Source organism: Lactuca serriola, chromosome 5 (genome assembly GCF_051521515.1).
Source record: "Lactuca serriola cultivar US96UC23 chromosome 5, Lser_US96UC23_V15, whole genome shotgun sequence".
Lineage (NCBI taxonomy): Eukaryota > Viridiplantae > Streptophyta > Magnoliopsida > Asterales > Asteraceae > Lactuca > Lactuca serriola.
The window spans coordinates 140,379,197-140,399,497 of NC_136412.1; the positions used below are offsets into that span (position 1 = coordinate 140,379,197).

The 20,301-nt window shown below is 37.6% G+C and overlaps 1 protein-coding gene across 1 annotated transcript; it reads left to right on the forward strand.

The window, feature by feature from the left end:
- Window positions 1-18,973: 18,973 nt before the first annotated feature.
- Window positions 18,974-19,501, forward strand: LOC145049842 (uncharacterized). Its single transcript, XM_078998191.1, has one exon. The coding sequence runs from the start codon at window positions 18,974-18,976 to the stop codon at window positions 19,499-19,501; it is 528 nt and encodes a 175-aa protein (XP_078854317.1).
- Window positions 19,502-20,301: the final 800 nt, after the last annotated feature.

The following is a 20,301-nucleotide window of genomic DNA, read 5'->3' on the forward strand; positions in this document are numbered from 1 at the left end:
GTATGGTTTCGGTCCTTAGTTTCGGTTTATCGTTTTCATCCAAAAGGTTTTTCAGCATGTCCTTATGGTCCTTGGACTTTATAAAAGATTCGATTTTGTCTAGACCATACATATAAGTCGGATTCACATCATCAGACGAAACTACACTTTCGCAATTTTATGCTTCAGCATCGATTTCATCCTCCTTAAACTCAAGGAAGGGCAACATCATGCGATGAATTTTCTGCCCTATTTCACAGTTCAGATGAAGTTGAGTGATGTTAGCATAAAGACGTTTAACAATTAAACAAAAAACATTTCTCTGTTTCAGAAGTTTTAAATTGTCTCTTTGTAAATAAATGTTTTCGTCCTTAGATTTAATCAGCTCCGACTCCTTCAGCTCTATCCACATCCTCCGTTCCTCACTCTTGGATGACACCCTGCTTATTTGGTCAGTTAGGTTAGAATTGGTGACCCGTGTTTGAGTTAAACTGCTATCTAGATTTGAGATTCTTGAATTTAAGCTTTTTAATTCTTTTTCATATGAATTTTGTGGGACTTTGAATGAAACAAAAACGGATTGTACCTTCTTGATCAATTCATCAAGCCCATTGATCTGCACACTGAGAGGTTTTGCTATGAAGCATAAGTCCTCTCGCTCCTTGGTGTCCTCTTTCCCACCGTCTGTATTGTATCCCCTCATTTGAGATACATATGTCACCATCAAACACTTCCCACTGCTTTCATCACCTCTTGCAACATACGCCTTTCCATGAGATGGCTTCCTGACTTCATCATCCTCTGAGTCGGTTGACCAGACCTGCACGCCACCGAACTCATCATCCGCTGCCGAACCCTGCACAATTAAAGCATTCATCGAAGGGTTAGTAGCAGCTTTCTTTCTCTTGATCTCTTCCAGCTTTTTCATCAACATAGCCTCTTCATCTTTTTCCTCATCCTTCTCTGTCAATTTCTTTAGGACACAGTCTTTGGCATAGTGGTTCTTTCCTCCACAGTAGTAGCAGTTCACACCAGAATCTCCTTCAACTTTCACCTCTTTCTTTGGTTCTTCTGTCTTCGATTCCTCCTTAACCTTTTCAGAACTATAGCTTCCCTGCCAATTTCAGTTCTTATTGGTAGGGAACCTTTTCTTAATAAACCTCTTTGGATTCGACACCATAATTGCATAGTCTTCAGAAGTAAGATCATAGTCTTCTAAGTTGAGATCTTCATCTTCTACCACACTTTTGCTTTTAGACAGGAGTGCCAAGGACCCCAAACTTGAGACCACATTTTTCTCTTGCAAGACAATCTTTTCTTGGGATTTCAGAATCCCCACCAGCTTTGCCAATGAATAAGATTTAAATTGCTCATGAGCTTTAACAGTGGACACAACCGCTCTCCACTCAGATCTAAGGCCATTCAAAAAGGTTACTTTTTTTTCAATTAGCTTCCTTTCTATATCGTGTTTGATCATCTTGCTAAGAAGATGATTGAAGCGATCAAACATCTGAGTAACAGTTTCATCAGAATTCTGTTTAAATTCACCAAACTCAGACAAAAGCAAGGTCTGAATAGAATGCTCCAAATTTTCATCTGTGGAATATAGCTCTCGCAGCCTATCCCATATTTCTTTAGCGGTGCTGCATGAACTCACCAGCCTGAATGTATCTGATTGAAGAGCGAATCGAATCAGTCTTAATGCTTTAATGTTGCACTGAAACTTTTCCTTTTCGTCTTGAGCAACATCCTTTACGTCCTTTAACAAATCATTATACTCTTTCTGAGTTTTAATGATTTTTGATGTTCCTGAGTGAGCAAATGGTCCAGATACGATTGCTTCCCAAATAAGGTATCCATTGTCTTCAGATTCGATGACATAATCTTCAAAATGATGCACCCAGACTTCGTAATCCTGGGTGTAAAGAATAGGAATCTTCGTCGTTGATCCAATGCTGTTTGAGATGTTGATGGGATTAGATTGTGACTCGTCCATGCTTCATCGTTTAACCTGTTTGAAAGATCAGACTTGTAATATGTAATATTAGGGCAAAACAAATAAATGCTGAGTTACGTCAATTATGGAATGACGGCTCAATAAATATTAGTTAATGCGGAATAACCCTAATCGCAAACTCTTTCACAGAAAAGATGTGTATGAATTACATAGCCTCCTGCTCTGATACCAATTGATGAGTTATAAAATAACTCTTTGATCGATTAGATCTTTGTAATAGGTAAGTAATGAACGTAAAGATAGTAAAAATGAAACACAAGTATGAATCAGAATGTGTCGAATGATTAGATTACTCGATCCTCAGCAGAGCTCGACTAAGAACTTCCACTGTAGAGGATTCTAGGGTTACAAAATAAGAACGATGAATATGCTGAACAATACTTCTCTTATCGTTTCTAATCCTTATTTTCTAGGATGCATGCAAGCATCTATTTATACTAAACCCTACAAAAATCACGGATGGACAGGCCCATACCGGAGATAAACATGGGCTAGCTAACGAGCCCAATAGACGCAACACTATACTGAACCTAACAATTGTATTATTACTAGTAAATTTGTTAATCCTATATAATTGGAGACACGTCCTCGGTGAACACTCCACAGAGATACGCGAGTGGAGGACTGCATCTGTAACCAGAATCTCTTAGATAGGGAATGTGACTTGAGTGTATAGATCTATACGGGGCTGACTACCCCGCACCTGGCTGCTAGCTACAGCTGAACCGAAATGGTTCAAGGGTGACGAAAGTCATAAGGTGATGTGGACTACTTATTGCCATATCTAGTCTATTGTATGGTTATGGAACTCGCAATTAGGATAACAGAGATTTACTTAATAGTAATAATGAATAAAGTAATTAATTTAGTTTGTAAATATTAGTTTTATATATGTGTTAAAAACTAATACATCTTTCACAGTTGATAACCAACATTTAGGAAAATATGGGATTTTCCTGGGGAAACACTTGTACATAATCAGAATCATGTAACATTTCAGATAACTAAAACTTTCACAATTGATAACCAACATTCAGGAAAATATGGGATTTTCCTGGGGAAACCTTTGTACATAACCAGAAACGTGTAACAAACCAGATAACTAAACTTTAGATATCACAAGGGTAAACATGTTTTCAGTGTACATCTTTACATTACATTTTGGGGATTTAATAACCAACTTTTAAGAAAATATGGGATTTTCTTGGTGTGTAACATTTTCATAAACGAAAAGGAACTTGTACATTTTTTTCACAAAACAAAACCGCTTATGAACTCACCAGCGTTATGCTGATTTTCAAACTGCTTGTATTCTCAAGTCCGCATTAGACAGGTACCCGATGATTCCTTTTGGTTAAAGACGGTGTGCGCAGAAGACTTGTTTCACTTTTGTTCATATATATATTATGTATTACACTTGTACAACTTTACTTTTGAAACAAATGTAAACTTTTATATATGTAATGTAATTGTTGTTTACTTTACTTACTATTTGCATTGGATTTGATACTCAACGTGGAGTCGACCCCGGAAATGTTTCCGCCTTCGGTTTTCTGGTTGTGACAATTGCGAAGAAGATGTTGCAGGAAGATGCTTTGTGTCCAAATCCTCAGAAAAATCTCCAATGACCACCAAGGTACATGCTATTCTTGAATCTTTTAATATTCATTTATCTGCTTATGATGCTGAAATTACTTCATTTGATGATATTGTGGCTTATTTTGATTATGTTATTGTGTCTGCTAGTACTGAAGCTCAAAATTTAAATATGCAACTAGTTGAGACACGGAGAGGATTAGAAATAAAACGTAGCAGAGTAGACAAACTTGAATTGCAAATCAAAAATGTAAATTGTTATAGAGACAATCTTGGAAATGAAGTTAGGTTGTTACTAGCACAAAGAAACATATATTGTAACTCTACTAAGCGTTTGTATGCAAAATTAACAGCTTTACATCATTCATCTTAAATTAGCAAAGAACAACATAGGAAACTTTTACCTTTTCTTGAATATGAACGTGAAGAAGTTGATGTTGTTTCTTATGATTGCAAAAACACAATTGCTCAATTTGACAAAATACCTGACGATAGATTCACATATGGTATTGTCAAAATTAATGAATTCTTGAATGTTGATGAGTTGGTTAGTATTGTCAATGAAAGTTTGACAAAGAATGAACAAGTGAAAATCTTAAAGAAAACCGAAACTTCAACTCTTGATTCTCAACTCAATTATGCTGATGTCAATGACAATTCAGATAATGTGAGTGAAATCAGTGAGATCGAAGAGGAAGAAGAGATTGATTGTTCTCAATTGTCAATCATTAGTATCACATCTAAGATCAAAGGAAAAGAAATTATAGTTGATTCGATAGTAGAAGATGAAATTGATAAACCCTCTACTTCGCAACATAGTAATTTTGATAATGTGGAAGTTGAAAGCTGGAAGACTGATGACACTGATGAGGACAAAGAAGATGTGAAGGTTTCAAATGAGACACCTCAACGAGTTGTTGTTGATCAAGTGTTTGGTGATACAAAAGAATTCGACAAAATTCTAAATGACAAAGGTGCACATTATTTGGAAACTAACACTGTGGTTTATCCAAATTTTACATGCACAGATAAAACAATTTTTCCAAATCAAGTTTTTGTCACAACTGGGAATGCTGAGAAAATTAAACCTAAATTCAACAAAATGGTTGAAAATAATAATAAAAGGTCGACTACTGAAGGTTTATTTGCAAATCAAAATACAGTAGAAAACAATTTAACTCAAAATTCTTATGTTTTTCAAGGACGGATATCATCACAAAAATGGGTGGTTAAAGGTGAAAAAGAAAACAACGTTTTTGAGAAAGTTGACAAACCAAAGATTGAAGTGAAATTAAATTCTCATGAATTTAAATTGATGGTTGGAAATTATTCAACAGAAAATAATGTTTCAAAAAGAAAAGCAAGAAAAACAATCTTTTGGCAAGTTGTGTCCAATGATAAACCAAAAGTTCAAAAAGCATATATTTCAAAGTCAAAATCATCAAAATTTCAAAGAATATATAAACAAAAGGATACAAGTTTTCATAAACCAATAAATTCTGTTGACAAAGTTCCAATGAAAAATAATGATAAATTTGTTCGGAAATATGACAACATTAGAAAATTTGAGACTTTGCAAAATTTTGTGAATAATCAAAAGTTTCACAATGTTGGCAAATTTACGAATAATTCATCAACTTTGAATGTCAAAACTCAAGCAAAAATGAAATTTTCACCTAAACAACCAAATTTTCCAAATCCTTCAGTCTCAAAACCGACAAAAGTTTCATATACAAAAGGAAAATCTAATGTATGTACGATCAACCGTTCGCTTGAAGGGAAAGGAAGACAATATCAAAATGGGAAATTTTCAGAACAATAGATAAAGACTGCATTTGACAAGGTCGTGAATAAGTCTTCTACAGGTAGTTCATCATCTCATGATTCGCAAGTTCCGATACAAAAATGGAAATCAGTTATCAAAGTTGCGAATGTTATGAAGGATGAGATGAACTGTTGAACAACTATATTTCAATATCTAGATCTGATGATGTTGATATAATGGATAGTGTCACAGACAAAGTGAAGACATGGTTTTTAAATTCAAAGCATTTGTTCAAAACTACTAATGGAGGACCCAATAAGTCTTGGGTTCCTAAATTTTTTCAGTGAATGCAGGTGATGTGTGACGAGCAATATGATGCGAAATGGTATATCGATAGTGGTTGCTCTCGTCACATGACTGGAAGAAAGGAAAACTTGCGAGATTATCGAAGCTTGGAAAATGCAGGAGTAGTCAAATTCGGAAATAATCACAAGTGTCAAGTGAAACGTTATGGAAAAGTCACAAATAGACAATTCACCGTTAACAGGGTTGCTTATGTTGAAGGTCTTCAACATAACTTGATTAGTGTTTCGCAACTTGTTGTGGGTATTGGAAATCAGGTTATGTTTAACGAATAAGGAAGTATCATTTCAAATGTGAAGACAAATGAAGTACTTCTCATATCCAAAAGATATGGTGATATGTTTACACTAGACATCAAACCAATCGTGGGCAAACCTGTTGTGTGTTTACTATCAAAGGCCTCTAATGATGTTAGCTAGCTTTGGCATCGAAGATTGTCACATTTGAACTTTCGCAACATTAACAAACTTGTCACTGAAGATTTAGTTCGAGGTTTACCTATACTAAAATTTGACAATGATACTTTGTGTGTAGCTTGTGAACAAGGAAAACAACATAGAAAAGGTCATCCAATTGTGATAGATTCAAAGATCGTGGAACCATTGGAACTTCTTCACATTGACTTATGTGGACCGTCGACTGTTGCCACAATCAATAAAAAGCGGCACATTTTAGTTATTGTTGATGATTTTTCTCGGTTCACATGGGTATTTTTTTCTCATGTTAAAATCTGAAGTTGTTCACACGATGATTGATTTTATTAAAAAGATTGAGATTAGTCTTAAAAAGAGTGTTCGCAAAATTAAAAGTGATAATGGTTCAGAATTTAAAAATCAAACACTGGACTCTTTTCTCACAGGCAAAGGTATTTCGCATAATTTCTTATCACCATATACTCCACAACAAAATGGTGTTGTTGAAAGAAGAAATAGGTCTTTATGCGAAGCAGCCAGAACCATGTTAGCATATGCAAACTTACCTCAATATCTTTGGGCTGAGGCTGTATCAACTGCATGTTTTACTCAGAATCGGTCATTCATTCATCGAAGATTCAACGTCACTCCATATGAAATACTCAACAATCGAAAACCTAATGTAAAATTCTTCCATGTTTTTGGTTGCAGGTGTTTTATAATGAATCTAAAAGATAATTTGACAAAGTTCCAAGCTAAAGCTGATGAAGGCATACTCTTAGGATATTCGCAAAATTCAGTTGCATACAGGGTGTTAAACAAGCGAACAAGAAAAGTTGAAGAAACTTTCAACTTAACATTTGATGATTACTATCTTAAACAAACGGATAGCAAATTTGAAAATAAATCAATTCTTGTTGATTCAGATACTCAAATTGATAATTCATAAATAAATGATTTTGATTATGACTTAATTTTCAGAATTCCTGACAGGGCAGTTGATGCGGAAGTTAATGCTCGTGATAATCACACATCAAAATCCTCAAAACATACTGATGATTCCACAATCGCTACAAGGTCAATATCTTGCGAAAGTGTTCCTGAAGTTCGTATGGAGGGGGAGCATACGATCATCAATGAACAAAGACAACAAACTTTCGAAGGGGAGAATGAGAATATGAATCATCAAGTTGAGGGGGAGCATTCACAATCTCAACAAAATCATCAAGTTGAGGGGGAGCATTCGCAAATACAATAGGAACATCATTTTGAGGGGGAGCATCAAGATGAACATCATGTAGAGGAGCAGCATGATGCAACAGAGCAAATTAATCTTGGTGAAAATGATAAATTTCATGAATTAAATGGTAAGTTTTCTGTTGCAGGATCTGAAAATGAAGATATGTATGAAGATGCACCATTGGAATTTGATCCTGATTTTCCACCACTTGAGAAATGGACAAGGAATCATCCCAAAGAACAGGTGATTGGGAATCCACAAGATGGTGTGTTGACAAGAGCTCAAATTCGTGCGAAAAATGAGGTACTGAATGCGAACCAAGAATTGTGTATGTTTAATGTTTTTATTTCGAAAATAGAGCCAAAGATAGTAAAGGGTGCTATGGAACACTCAGATTGGGTTGTTGCTATGCAATTTGAATTGGCTGAATTTGAACGAAACAAGGTTTGGAGATTAATCCCTAAACCTTCTGATGTTTCAATTGTCGGATTAAAATGGATCTTTAAAAATAAAACCGACAAAGATGGCAATATTATTTGAAATAACGCTAGACTAGTTGTTAAAGGATATTCGCAACAAGAAGGAATAGACTATGAAGAAACATTTGCTCCTGTTGCAAGACTCGAAGCAGTTTGCATATTTTTAACTTGTGCAGCTCACAAAGACTTTGACGTTTTTCAAATGGATGTTAAGTGTTCATTCTTAAACAGAGAACTTGAAGAAACAGTTTATGTTGAACAACCACCAGGATTTATAAATGAGGAACATCCTGATCATGTCTACATTCTAGACAAAGCAGTTTATGGGTTAAAACAAGCACCAAGAGTCTGGTACGCAACACTTACAAATTTCTTGAAACAATCTAAATTTAAACAACGATCAGTTGACCCCACTTTGTTTCACAAGAAAGTTGGGAATCATCTCATGCTTGTTCAAATTTATGTTGATGATATTATTTTTGGCTCAATTGACCCAGCATTGTCAATTGAATTTGAAAATCTAATGAACAGTCAATTTGAAATGAGTATGATGGGAAAATCAATAATTTTCTTGGTTTGAATATAAGACAGAACAGGAATGGAATTTTAATCAATCAAGAAAAATACACAAAGAACTTGCTTGAAAAGTTTGGAATGACCAACAGCACGAAGCTGAGAGTACCAATGGCAGTGGGAACAAGACTAACTCCTTCATTAGATGCCCCTGCTGTTGATTTAACACTTTATCGAAGCATGATAGGGTCTTTATTGTACTTAACTGCAAGAAGACCTGATATTATGTTTTCGGTATGTAATTGTGCTAGGTATCAAGCTAATCCCAGAGAACCTCATTTAACTGCAGTGAAAAATATTTTTCGCTATCTTAAGGGGACAATTTCGTTAGGACTTTAGTATCCTTCGAAATCGGGATTCTTCATACAAGCTTTTTCAGATTCTGATCTAGGAGGATGTACTTTGGATAGGAAAAGTACAAGTGGTGGATGTCAACTACTGGATGGGAAGTTGGTGAGTTGGCAATCGAAGAAGAAAACTTGTGTTGCTATATCAACTGCTGAGGCTGAATACATTTCAGCTGCTGCTTGCACTTCGCAAATCATTTGGATTCAGAGTCAACTTCGTGATTATGCTATCAATATGAAAAAGATTCCCTTGTATTGTGATTCTCAAAGTGCAATTCGTATTTGTCATAATCCAGTACTACACTCAAAGACGAAACACATAGCTCTTCGATATCATTTTATCAAAGATCATGTGGAAGATGGGAATATTGAAATTCATTTTGTTAAAACCACTGAACAACTTGCTGATATTTTTACTAAACCTCTTGATGAAAAATCATTTGTAATATTTCTAGCAGGATTGGGGATGATGGATGTGAATTCAGTTTCAAAATCAACAATTCAAGAATGAAAGGTCCATTCAGCAGCTCTGAGTCGAAATCGTTCAGAAGTTACTGTGCATTGAGAGGCTTCGCATCCGTACAACTGGTAACTAAGATTCAATTTTTTTTTCTGAGAAAAACTTGAAAAATCAAATATATTTTCTTTTGTTTTGTTTTCATTTTCGAAAATACAAAAATCCAAAAAGATTTTCTTTTGTTATGTTTTTATTTTCGAAAAATTCAAAAATCACAAAAACATTTTTTTTTAACTTTGTTCTTTAAGTATTGTGAGCTTTTAGTTTAGTCCAGAGCTTAATGCGAAGAGGTCATGCTTGTATGTTTCTATGGGAAGGTATCATTTCTTTCAACTTCGTACTAGTTAGCATGTCCATAGAAGCATGTTGCAGCATGTTGACTCAAGCCTCGTATGACTCTATGTGTGAGAAACGAAAGCCTTAATGAAATTATCACATGAAAATTTCTTCCCAATAAGGCTTGTATCCGCATTAGTCAAAAGAGCTACCTTACTCTTCTCATATGAGTTAAGAGTTTTCTGTTTGGTCCACACATAACAGAGGTACATTCGATCTTATAACCAATCTTTTTCACCACAAAATTCTTCACACAAATCACACATAAAGACGTATGTCCAAGAGGTCTCTGATCAAACCCATTGAGACTTAGATATACAAAAATTCTGTGTTTATGATCTGACATCATGAGTTCGTGATGATAGTGAAACCCAAAAATCTTACATCTTAAGGAATTGACGGGGAACATTGTTCCAGATATTGATGAAACTTTTGTTTCAGTACCAAAGTTCGAAACTCCAAATTATATTCAATTTGCATGCGTGGTCTTGATCAAACATGCAAAACCCACGATGTTTGTTACCCAACAAGATCCAGTACAATCATTTTTTTTATGAATATGATTTTAGTGTGAGTTTCATTCGCATATCCTAGTCATGATAAACATTTTCAAAAGCAGACTTCTCACTGACTACACTTGTCATACAAGTAATTTCAGTTACAATTTCTCACCTTATGTTAAGGTTTATATGTAATGAAATTTTAAACCAACCCAAAACTCACTTTTAAAAAGAAGCCCTTTGATACTTATCAAAAAGTATTCGATTGTAATTCACGGGAACCTACACAAGCTGTTGATCATTTCTCTTGATGATTAACGAAGCAACCTTTGCCCGGGGTTTAACTGCCTTTGTGTCACAATACATTTTTGACATCACAGAATTCCCAAAAAAAAATTAACTTGCTTCTTATCTTATTTCTTTGATTCACATTACACTCACGAAATCCTTGAGGTTCTGAGTAATACCAACTTAGACTAAGGATTTCAAACATCTGGCATATGACTTCGCTTTTCATCCCAAAAGTGAAAGAGCCCAGCCTCCATGCGAATGGTCATAACGGTTACAATTCCATAAAGGGAATATTGACAGGCTGTGTATACGTGACGTATGAAATTCTGCCCGATTTTCTAGGTGAAGTGATTGTTGCTTTTTGACGCATGGCTACCTTTTCGCAGTAATGGTCCGGTTTTCAAGGTGCCACGTCGGATCTCATTAAATGCATCCCGCTTCAAATTCAAATCGATTCGGGTTACCTATAAATGGGGATTCAAGAGTGTTGTATACGGTTACGCAAACAAACACACACACTCCAAAATTCTCTGATTCTTCATCTTCTTCAAACCCTAACAATGGCTGCTACTCAATCCAACACTAAAGAAGTTCTCTCACAATCTCTCATGAAGATCCAAAGCACAAACTACCAAGTCGATCCGAATGTCTCATCCTACCCCGAAGCATTGAAAATGTTGATCGTTGCACTCAAAAGGTCTCCATTATCAACCGCAATGTTCAGTTCTTTTCCGGTTCCGATGCCCTGGTTGTCCATGGCGGCATTAACAGCATCCTATAACTATGTTACTGATGTTATCACCTTCAACATGATGAACAACAAGAGGGTTCGTCTTACAAAGAAGATGTTCATTGACTTCTTGAACATTCCCAACAACCCTCCGTTCTTTAAACCCATTAATTCCCAAATCATTTTCATGTTCAATGAGATGGGACATTAGCCATCTCTTGAAAAGATTAGTGATTTCAGGAAGTCCGGTTTACCCTGCATGTCAAACTTTCGCTTTGGTATCTTTCTAAGGTGTTTGACAGGGAGGACTGTTGGTCTTGACAGGGGTCGCATGGAAGTATATGCAATGGTGATGGGTCTATACTATGATATCAATGTTGATTACGGCACTCAATTGTGGAAGGAGTTTGTCAAAAGTCTTGAAAACACGAATGCTAAGAAGGGTATTTCGTGTGCAAGGTACTGGAGCCTAATTCTTGAAAAGGTGTATGAAAAAGAAGGAATTCAGGTTCCTGAAGGTGGAGAAGTTGTAGAATTTTTGTTGTATCAATTCCCAAAAGTTGTTGAAGATGATGAAAATATCTTCACCAATGTAGCTCGCATTCTGGATGCGATGCTTCATAAAGTGCATTCAACTCATAAAGTTTTGGTAAGATACTTGAAAACTTTTGATCCAACTGTGAATACTGGAGTGTTATTGGAAGTGTCTGAAGAATCCTCCAAGAAAAAGAAGAAAACTCAGAAGGAAGAAAAATTCAATCTTCCAAAGTCTCTCAGGCTGAAGAGGTTGAGAAAGAAGAGACTTCGACAAAAACGAAGAAGGAGATTATACCCTCAAAATCTGGGGTATTAAAGAAACTTCGCTCATCTTCGCAGACAACGACTTCTTCTCCCAATATTCGCAAGACAGAAGTCAGTAGTAAGGGGGCAGCATTTCGCGATGTTTCGGCTCCTGTTTCTCCTGGTTCCAAGCGCAAACGAGATCAGGAGGTTGCGAAGCATATCACACAGAAGATCTACAAGAAACAAAAGATGATCATTCGCAACGAATCCTTTGACGAAGAAGTTATTCCGGAGACTCCACCTGTTTCATTCTCCACAGTGGTAACGGTTTCTCTTCCACTTACTTCGCAAACTTCTACTACCACAACTATTCCACTTGAAGTAGTCACTACCAAATCAGTTTATGAGGAGGTACCTACTTCTGATATGGTTGTCAACGTATCTGATACGGAGGCACCTATCACAAGTGTCGAAACTACCCTGCCTATCATCCTATCAGCTTCATTACCTATCTCATCTGCGAATGTCTCTACTTCATTACCTCCATTTTCTCTTCCAACCACTACAGTCACTACTTCATCCATTTTTTATCATCCTCTACAACATCCGTTTACCACCTTATTTCCATCACAATCGCCCGAAACTTCTCAACCTTCGCAACCCATGTCAGATGATGAAACCAAAGGAGGAGGTTTTGGAGGGACTTTTGAGGCCCTACATTTTGATTCAGAGGAGGAGGACATACCTGATCATATGCTTATGTCAGGTAAGCAATTTAAAATCCTGAATCGCAACTTAAAAGCCATTATTCAGTCACAAGCCGATTCTGGTTCAAATTCAACAATGTCGGGGTTGGAGGTGGAATATCTGATCAAAGAAGCTGAGAAGAGAATACTTGACAAAGTCGATCAATCAGACAAGAACAATGAGCTTCGCATTCAAGCTCAAGGAAAATCGTTCAATGGAGTTGTTTCTAAATTGAAAACCGTTGCAAAAGAACGTCATGTTCTTTTTGTGCAGGATGTCAAGAAGGTCAGAGAGGATGTGAATTTGAAGGTTGAAGACTTCAACAAGGAAATTGCGAAAGAGCTTCAATATATTACTTCTCAACATTTGGAAGTCCAAAAGAAAGTTGATGTGGTTGCCACTGATCTTAACAAATTTATCACTGATTCTCAATCTCCTGCTCTATTCTCAAAGCCAACCAACCGGAAAACAAGGAGCAGTTTGGTAAGTTAATTCAATTGGTGACTGAATTAAAGACTTTGGTTTCGCAAACTTCTCATCAATCTATTGTCACTCCTGAATTCTTGTCTCTCAAAGTTAATACATTAGAGCAAGCTATTCAGAAGGCATTGGCCCCGATGGCGAACTTTACTTCTCTATTACTGAAGAATGCCCCACCTGCTTTCACAGGGTTGCAAAGGGGAGAGAGAAAAGGAAGTAAAGATGAGGATGCGAAAACAGTGGGAAAGGTGATTTCCACTCAACTCAAAACTACTCTGCCAGTGTTCACAATGCCAATTTCCTCAACTGTAATGACCACAACACCAATTACCAAAGGAATACCTATTGGTACAAAAGAAGGAGGAAGCTCAAGTGTGAAACCTCAATCAAATGATGTGGGTAAAGGGAAAGGGATTGCATATGAAAAATCAAAGGAGGAAAAGAAAGCAGAAGCAGAGGCTGAGATGGAAAGGTTGAGACAAGTTCAGAGTATCATGAGGCAGAGGGCAAGTGATCCACCAACGATGAACAAGGGTGATCCTGCAAAGCTATATTCATATGAGACAATTGAATCAAAAGTGGTGGGGAGTGAAATGTATGAGTTTGAGAAAAAGCCGAAGAGGAGCTATGACATCGAAAATTTGGACAAATGCCAATTGGATTTTCCGATCAATGAAATGTTGTTTATAACGGCTCAGTACAAGATAAGTGAGAAATTTGAAAATGTTGATGATTATATACACATGAAAATCAGATTTCATGTTGTATTGGAAAAGAATCAAGATCAAGTATGGTCCTTAATGAAGATTAAGAAGGTGTTAACGATCAAGAAAGATGCGATGTTCGAGAACATGCTTCAAAATTTCAGATATTCTGTGATTCGAGCTAATGACAAACACTATGACTTCACCATAGCTGACTTTCCTTTGATGAACTGTAATGATCTTATTCAAGTCTCTTTGATTTTGAAACACATACAAGACAACAAGCAGAAAGGACATGAGACTGAAGTGTTCAGAATTGGTTTCGCACATATCAAGATATTCATAGACAACTACTATGATTGATTGGTGTTAACCGATGAAGAACTTGCAACTAGCTTAGGAAGGAAAGTGAATGTTCCCTGGGAGACTACCTTGACCCAATCAGCATTGTCAAAGTATGCTGATGGAGAGATATGCCTTAAACCATTCGACATGGTGTTTGCAAGGAAAGATACGAAGGGGAAGCCCAAGAAGTTTTTGTTCAAAGTCTCAGAGATTGAAAGATATACTTCTTCGCAATATACAAATTTCATAGTTCGTATGAATAACTGCAAGAAGAACAACAAAGGAGACAAGAGGGAGCTTAAAAAGATTATCACCTGGTATGCCGAAATACGAAAGACAACACACTCAACTGTTCAGAGACTCACAAACTGAATAGTTTCGACTTTTTACAAAGGGGGAGAATGTAGAGTCTATGTGTTGTAAAAGTCGAAGTGTTTGTTTCTTTGTTTTCGCATGTTAGTTATTTTACTAAGTCATCTTTTGTGCGAAGTGTATTGCTATAGACTTAGTACATTTTTTGTACACTCAGGTTGCCTATAAATAGGGACTGAGGTTAGAAGTAGAAAAAGCTTTTACGAGTATTCATTCTGCTTAAACATTGTAACCAGTTCTTCATCAATATAAGATCTGATTAATATTTACTCTCTGTGTTCATACTTTTCATTCACATAATCATGATTGCTTTCTAGATCTCGATAACAATTCTCATCAAAATAGTTTATGGTCCATAACTCAAACTCCACCAGGTACTACTTCATGATCTCCTGACTATGTTTTACCTAATTTTTTTATTATTTCTGATTAATTATTTAGGTAAAATTAGATTTATATCAAGAGAAACAATGATCACGTTTAATCTACATGAACTGTACATTCCAATGATGAGGTACTTTTAACTTTAACCCTAAGTATGAAGAATTATTTCCTTTTCGCCCTTGTGCATGAGAAAGATTGCAAAATGGTCCATAGTGGCATTTAGTAATATTTGTGGCGGGCTTACATATGCGCGGCATACTCCTAGCGTACATAAGGCGTAGTGTGTGAGCCATAACCCTAAAAATAAGGGTTCGATCACTATTTGATAAACTTAGGGCTACCAAAACTCATCCTTCATCAGCCTCCAATACCTCCAAACAACCTTAGCAAACCCTAGACACTTGTTTGCGCATTCTTGACCCTTGTGTGTGTTTCTGGTGGCCTTAAAGGAGAAAGAAGGAAGTACAACCACTTGGGAAGCTTGAAGGAGCTTTGGATTTGGGATCTTCAATTATCTAGCAACCTCCAAGAGGTATAAATCTTTAAACATGCCTTGTAATTTCTTAGATCTTGCTAATTTCTTGATTCATGAACATTTTGGTCCCAAGAATTGACCTTTTTTAGTATGGCATGCTCCAACCCACTTAATATATCCTTTCAAATCTTTTAAGTAGTTTAGAATCATAAAAATGTGGTCTTGGCTATTAACTCTTCCCCATGCATGTGCTTGGTGGTCTTAATGGGTTAAGAGGTTGGCGTTTCTAGCATTGAGCACTTATTGGCCACGGAAGAGCATAAAGTTGAAAACTTTATGGTCATGAATGATATTTGGGATATGTATCTACAGTTTAGACATAAAAGATGGAGTATTAAGCACTTAATACATTAAGAAGGAGTTTAGCTACGTATGTTGGTTGTACCAATTGGTACGTTGCGCGTACACGACCAAACCCCACATCCTATTCCACAAGTGAGTACACCCCACATATAGAGGAGTACGCCCGGTGTACTCGGTTGGGTCGACTCGGTTGGTTTTACTTGGCTGGGTTGACTCGATTGGGTTGACTCGGCTGGTTTTTTAGGTTTGACCAATATTAACCAAAGGGTATTTTGGGTAATTCGGTATTAACTTTTATTTGGGCAATATTATGGATAATAGGTGTCAAGTAGAGTCAGTTTTCAACGTGGAGATTTATTTAGCTTACGTCAAACTGAGAGATGAGTTTGCCTTACTGTACTCGTGGGTCGAAGGCACCAATGTCAACCCACTAGATTATGTATCCTGGTTATAGGATAGTGATATGCTAGCATATGACTGATTAGTAGATCTGTATGATTATCTGTAACTATTAGTTATGTGTTTATGTTTGTTTGTTACATAGATCGACATATTTTGTTAGCGTTGAGGAAGTCCTACTTTGTGCTGAAGGCCAAGACATGCGGGGACGACCGGATAGGCTGTAGACCCTACTTGTTGGTCCAGTCAAGTCGGCGGCCCGTATAGCGGTCTGGATAGGTTGTAGGCCCTATGAGGAAGACCAGTAATGTTGAAGGCTCGTAGAGCACTCCAGACAGGTTGTAGGCCTTGTGAGGCGATCCAGTCAGGTTGAAGGCTCATATTTGTATGCTTTGCTTGTTTTGGTAGTGTGTTGGTACTTTGGAGGAACTCACTAAGCTTTGGCTTAAAGTTTCAGTGTATTGTTTCAGGTACTTATGAGGATCGTGGGAAAACTCTGATTTTTAGTAATTCTTTTGAAACAATGACTCTTTTTTAAATAATGTTGGTTAATAGTTGATTTTAAATTTTTAAAATTTATTTGCTTTATTGGATTGTTACAAGTTGGTGTTAGAACCTTGGTTTGAGAGAATTGGATGAACATTCGTGTGAATCCAGACTCAAACTAAGGAACTGCAAAAAAAAATTAACTGGTTTTCAAATTTGTTTTCAAAAGTAAGCAAGGAAGGATGCGATGTGTACAATCAGCTGAAGCAAGAAAGTATACCTCAAGTTACTCACACTATTTTTTTTAATTATGTTATCATAGAACATCATGCTAGTAGTAGGCTAGGGATCTTTAGGAATTGCTTGATAGAATTGGCTGATATATGATGCCTGATGTCCTAGAGTTATTACCTATATGGAATTGACATCATTACTGTAGTTGCTTAGTGTATGGATAATAGTAGTACATAACTAAGATTTTATAGCCTGAGAATGTTTGGTTTGGCCTTATTTCTTGTTCATTTTCTGGTTGTGGGCTTAGGATTGAATCAAGTATTCGATTGTCTATAAGATCCAATGTTATGTATGACTAGCATACATGAGTGCTACAGAGTCGGTGCAAGTTTCATGGATGGGTTTTTATGCGAGTAGTCGGCCAGTTGACGAATGTCTAGCCTTTCTCTTAGGAATGAGAATAGGATGTATGTGTATTCTAGTGTGTATTGTTAGGGTTGTTGTGATGATCTTCTGAAACAAATACGAGTGGTGTGAAAGGTAGTATAGGCCCATACTACATAGGACCCGTACGTGTAACAAGGTAGTCACAACCGTAGGATTTCATTTATTAGAATAGCTTGGATGGGATGATGTACGTCTTGTCATATATATTCTATTTTCTTTTTCAGTATGGTGCTCACAATGGGACCAGGTCAGAAGCTGGAGTAGGTGGACAAGATAGGCCATGGTTGAATGAGGATCAGATGAGGTAGTTGATTTCAGCTATGGTTGTTACTGATGTCCGTGGATCGATACTGCAATTGTTTGGGTCTATCAAGACCGCCATGATTGAGCTTTTCAATGATCGTTATGCGACACTTTCTGAGGTTGTTGTTGCGCAGCTGCCACAACTGTTCCAGCCACTGGGGTCCGAGGAGAGAGTTCAAGATCTGTTCCAGCCACTAGGGGCCTTTCATTAGCAGGACTTCGATAATACGAAGCCTCCAGAGTGTGACAGAGTTCAAGATCTGATCATTGTGATGAGGTGGTTATCTGATTTTGAGCGGTGTTTCTTTACGTGCTCCTTCCTTGCGAACCAGAAACTCAATTGTACCCTGAACCTTCTTCAGTTAGGGGCGAAGGATTAGTGGAGGTTAGTGACTAGCTTGTACACTCTGGAGCAGAGGGTTGTTGTGAAACATGAGTAGTTCTCTGATATGTTTCACACGAGATATGTTCCTTTGGTAGAGAGGAAGAGGGTAGCCCTGGAGTATTTGGACTTGAGGCAGAGGACTAAGTCGGTAACTAAGATCACCAAGATGTTTACTAAGAGGGATTTGTTTTTTCGTAATTTTGCTGCTTCCAAGAAATCTCATATGACCCAGTACTTCAGCATGCTCAGGACGGACATCCGCTAGTTTTTGTCCACTCAACTTTATGGTACATTTGTGGAGCTACATGAGGCCGTGGGGAGATAGGAGATTGAGATGGATCTCTAGGCGAGGGAGCGGAGGCAGGCTCCGGTGCAGGCACAGCCTGCGACGAAGTGACTCAAGGTCGCTAACGTGAGATATGGGAGTCAGGGGCCTAACTTATGGAAAGTGCAGCAAGGTTCGTGATTGTTCTTGTCGATCTTCTTTTGGGTGCTACAAATGTGGAAAAGAGGGGCATTATGCTGAGGATTATCGCCAGCAAGTCCCCATACCGAGCACCATGATCTGTTATCACTGTGAGCAGGTTGGCATATTAAGGCCAACTATCCTTTGCTCATTGTGGGACCGGCGCAGGCTCCAATGCCAACTACATTGAGGAACACCGATAGGTGCCAGGGTAGGGCGGAGCTCTCGAGGGCTCAAGGTCATGCTTTTTAGCTCATATCATAGCAGACCAGGGAGGCGCCATAAGTCATTACTAGTCTGTTTTAGTTTCTCATTTTATGAATTATTTTATGTTATGCTTATGTTTATGCTTCTGATAGGTACCTTCTTACTGAATTCTTTTCCTGCTCTTGTGTTATTTGACTTGGGTGCGATTCGGTCCTTTGTATCTCAGTATTTTAGTAGGGGTTTCGATATGACCCTTGGAGATTTGGAGTGTCCATTGCGGGTTTCTATCGCCAACGAACACGAGATTTCTGCATCGATTATTTTCCGAAACTGCGTTTTGGAGACTTTTGGGGTGCCTTACTCGATTGATCTCATCCATATTTCCGTAAGAGATGTATGTGTGATCATAGGGATGGATTGGCTGAGCATATTCATGGATATGATTGATTACGAGGGTCAGCGGGTGATAGTTCAAACCTCATGTGGGGGAGAACTATTGGTTCATCGAGAGGGCACCAGATCGGGATTGGCCTTTTGTTCAACTGTCGGAGATCGATGGTATAGTCAGCATGGATATATGGGCAATCTTGCTTATGTGGTTGATACCCAAGTTGGGAAGCACATTTCGATTTCAGAGGTACAAATGGTTAGAGACTTTGCAAATGTGTTCTCGGAGGAGTTGCCTAGTATGTCTTTGGAGAGGCAGGTCGATTTCAAGATTGATTTGGTTTTGGGTGAGGCCTCTATAGCTAATGCATTGTTTGGCACCACCTGAGATAAAGTAGTTGTCCTCTTAGTTTTCAGGAGCTTTTAGGCAAGCAGTTTATTAGACCGAGCAGTTCGACATGGGGAGCATCAATTTTGTTCGTCAAGAATAAGGATGGTTCACACCGGATGTGCATTGATTATTGGGAGTTAAACAAGTTTACAGTGAAGCACCTTTATCCCTTTTTGTGGATTGATGACATCTTCGATCAGTTGCATGGTGTGTCGTGTGTCTCCAATATCGAATTGAATTCGGGGTATCATCAGATGAGGTTTGGAAAGGAGGATGTGGAGAAGACCGTGTTCTAGAATCGCTATGGTCATTACGAGTTCGTGGTGATGCCATTCAGGCTCACCAATGCACCTGCAACTTTCATGGATTTGATGAATGGGGTATGCAGACTGATGATCGACTGATCAGTCATTGTATTTAATAATGATATATTGGTGTATTCCAAGACCAGAGAGCAGCATGAGGAGCACCTTCGAGAGATTTTGGGAGTGTTGAAGTGAGAACGATTGTATGCCAAGTTCTTGATGTGTGAGTTTTTGTTACGAGAGGTCCAATTCCTGGGACATCTCATTAACCAAAATGGGATTTTGGTCGATCCGGCCAAGATTAAGGTCGTGATGTAGTGGATGGTTCTGAAGTGTCACTCGAAGATCAGGAGTTTCTTGAGTTTAGCCGGATATTACCGGAGATTTATTCAAGATTTCTCCAAGATTACAGTACCCCTCACTCATCTGACGAGAAAGAGCATGGATTTTTGGTGGGCACTTAGTAGCAGGTGGCATTTGAGACTCTGAGAC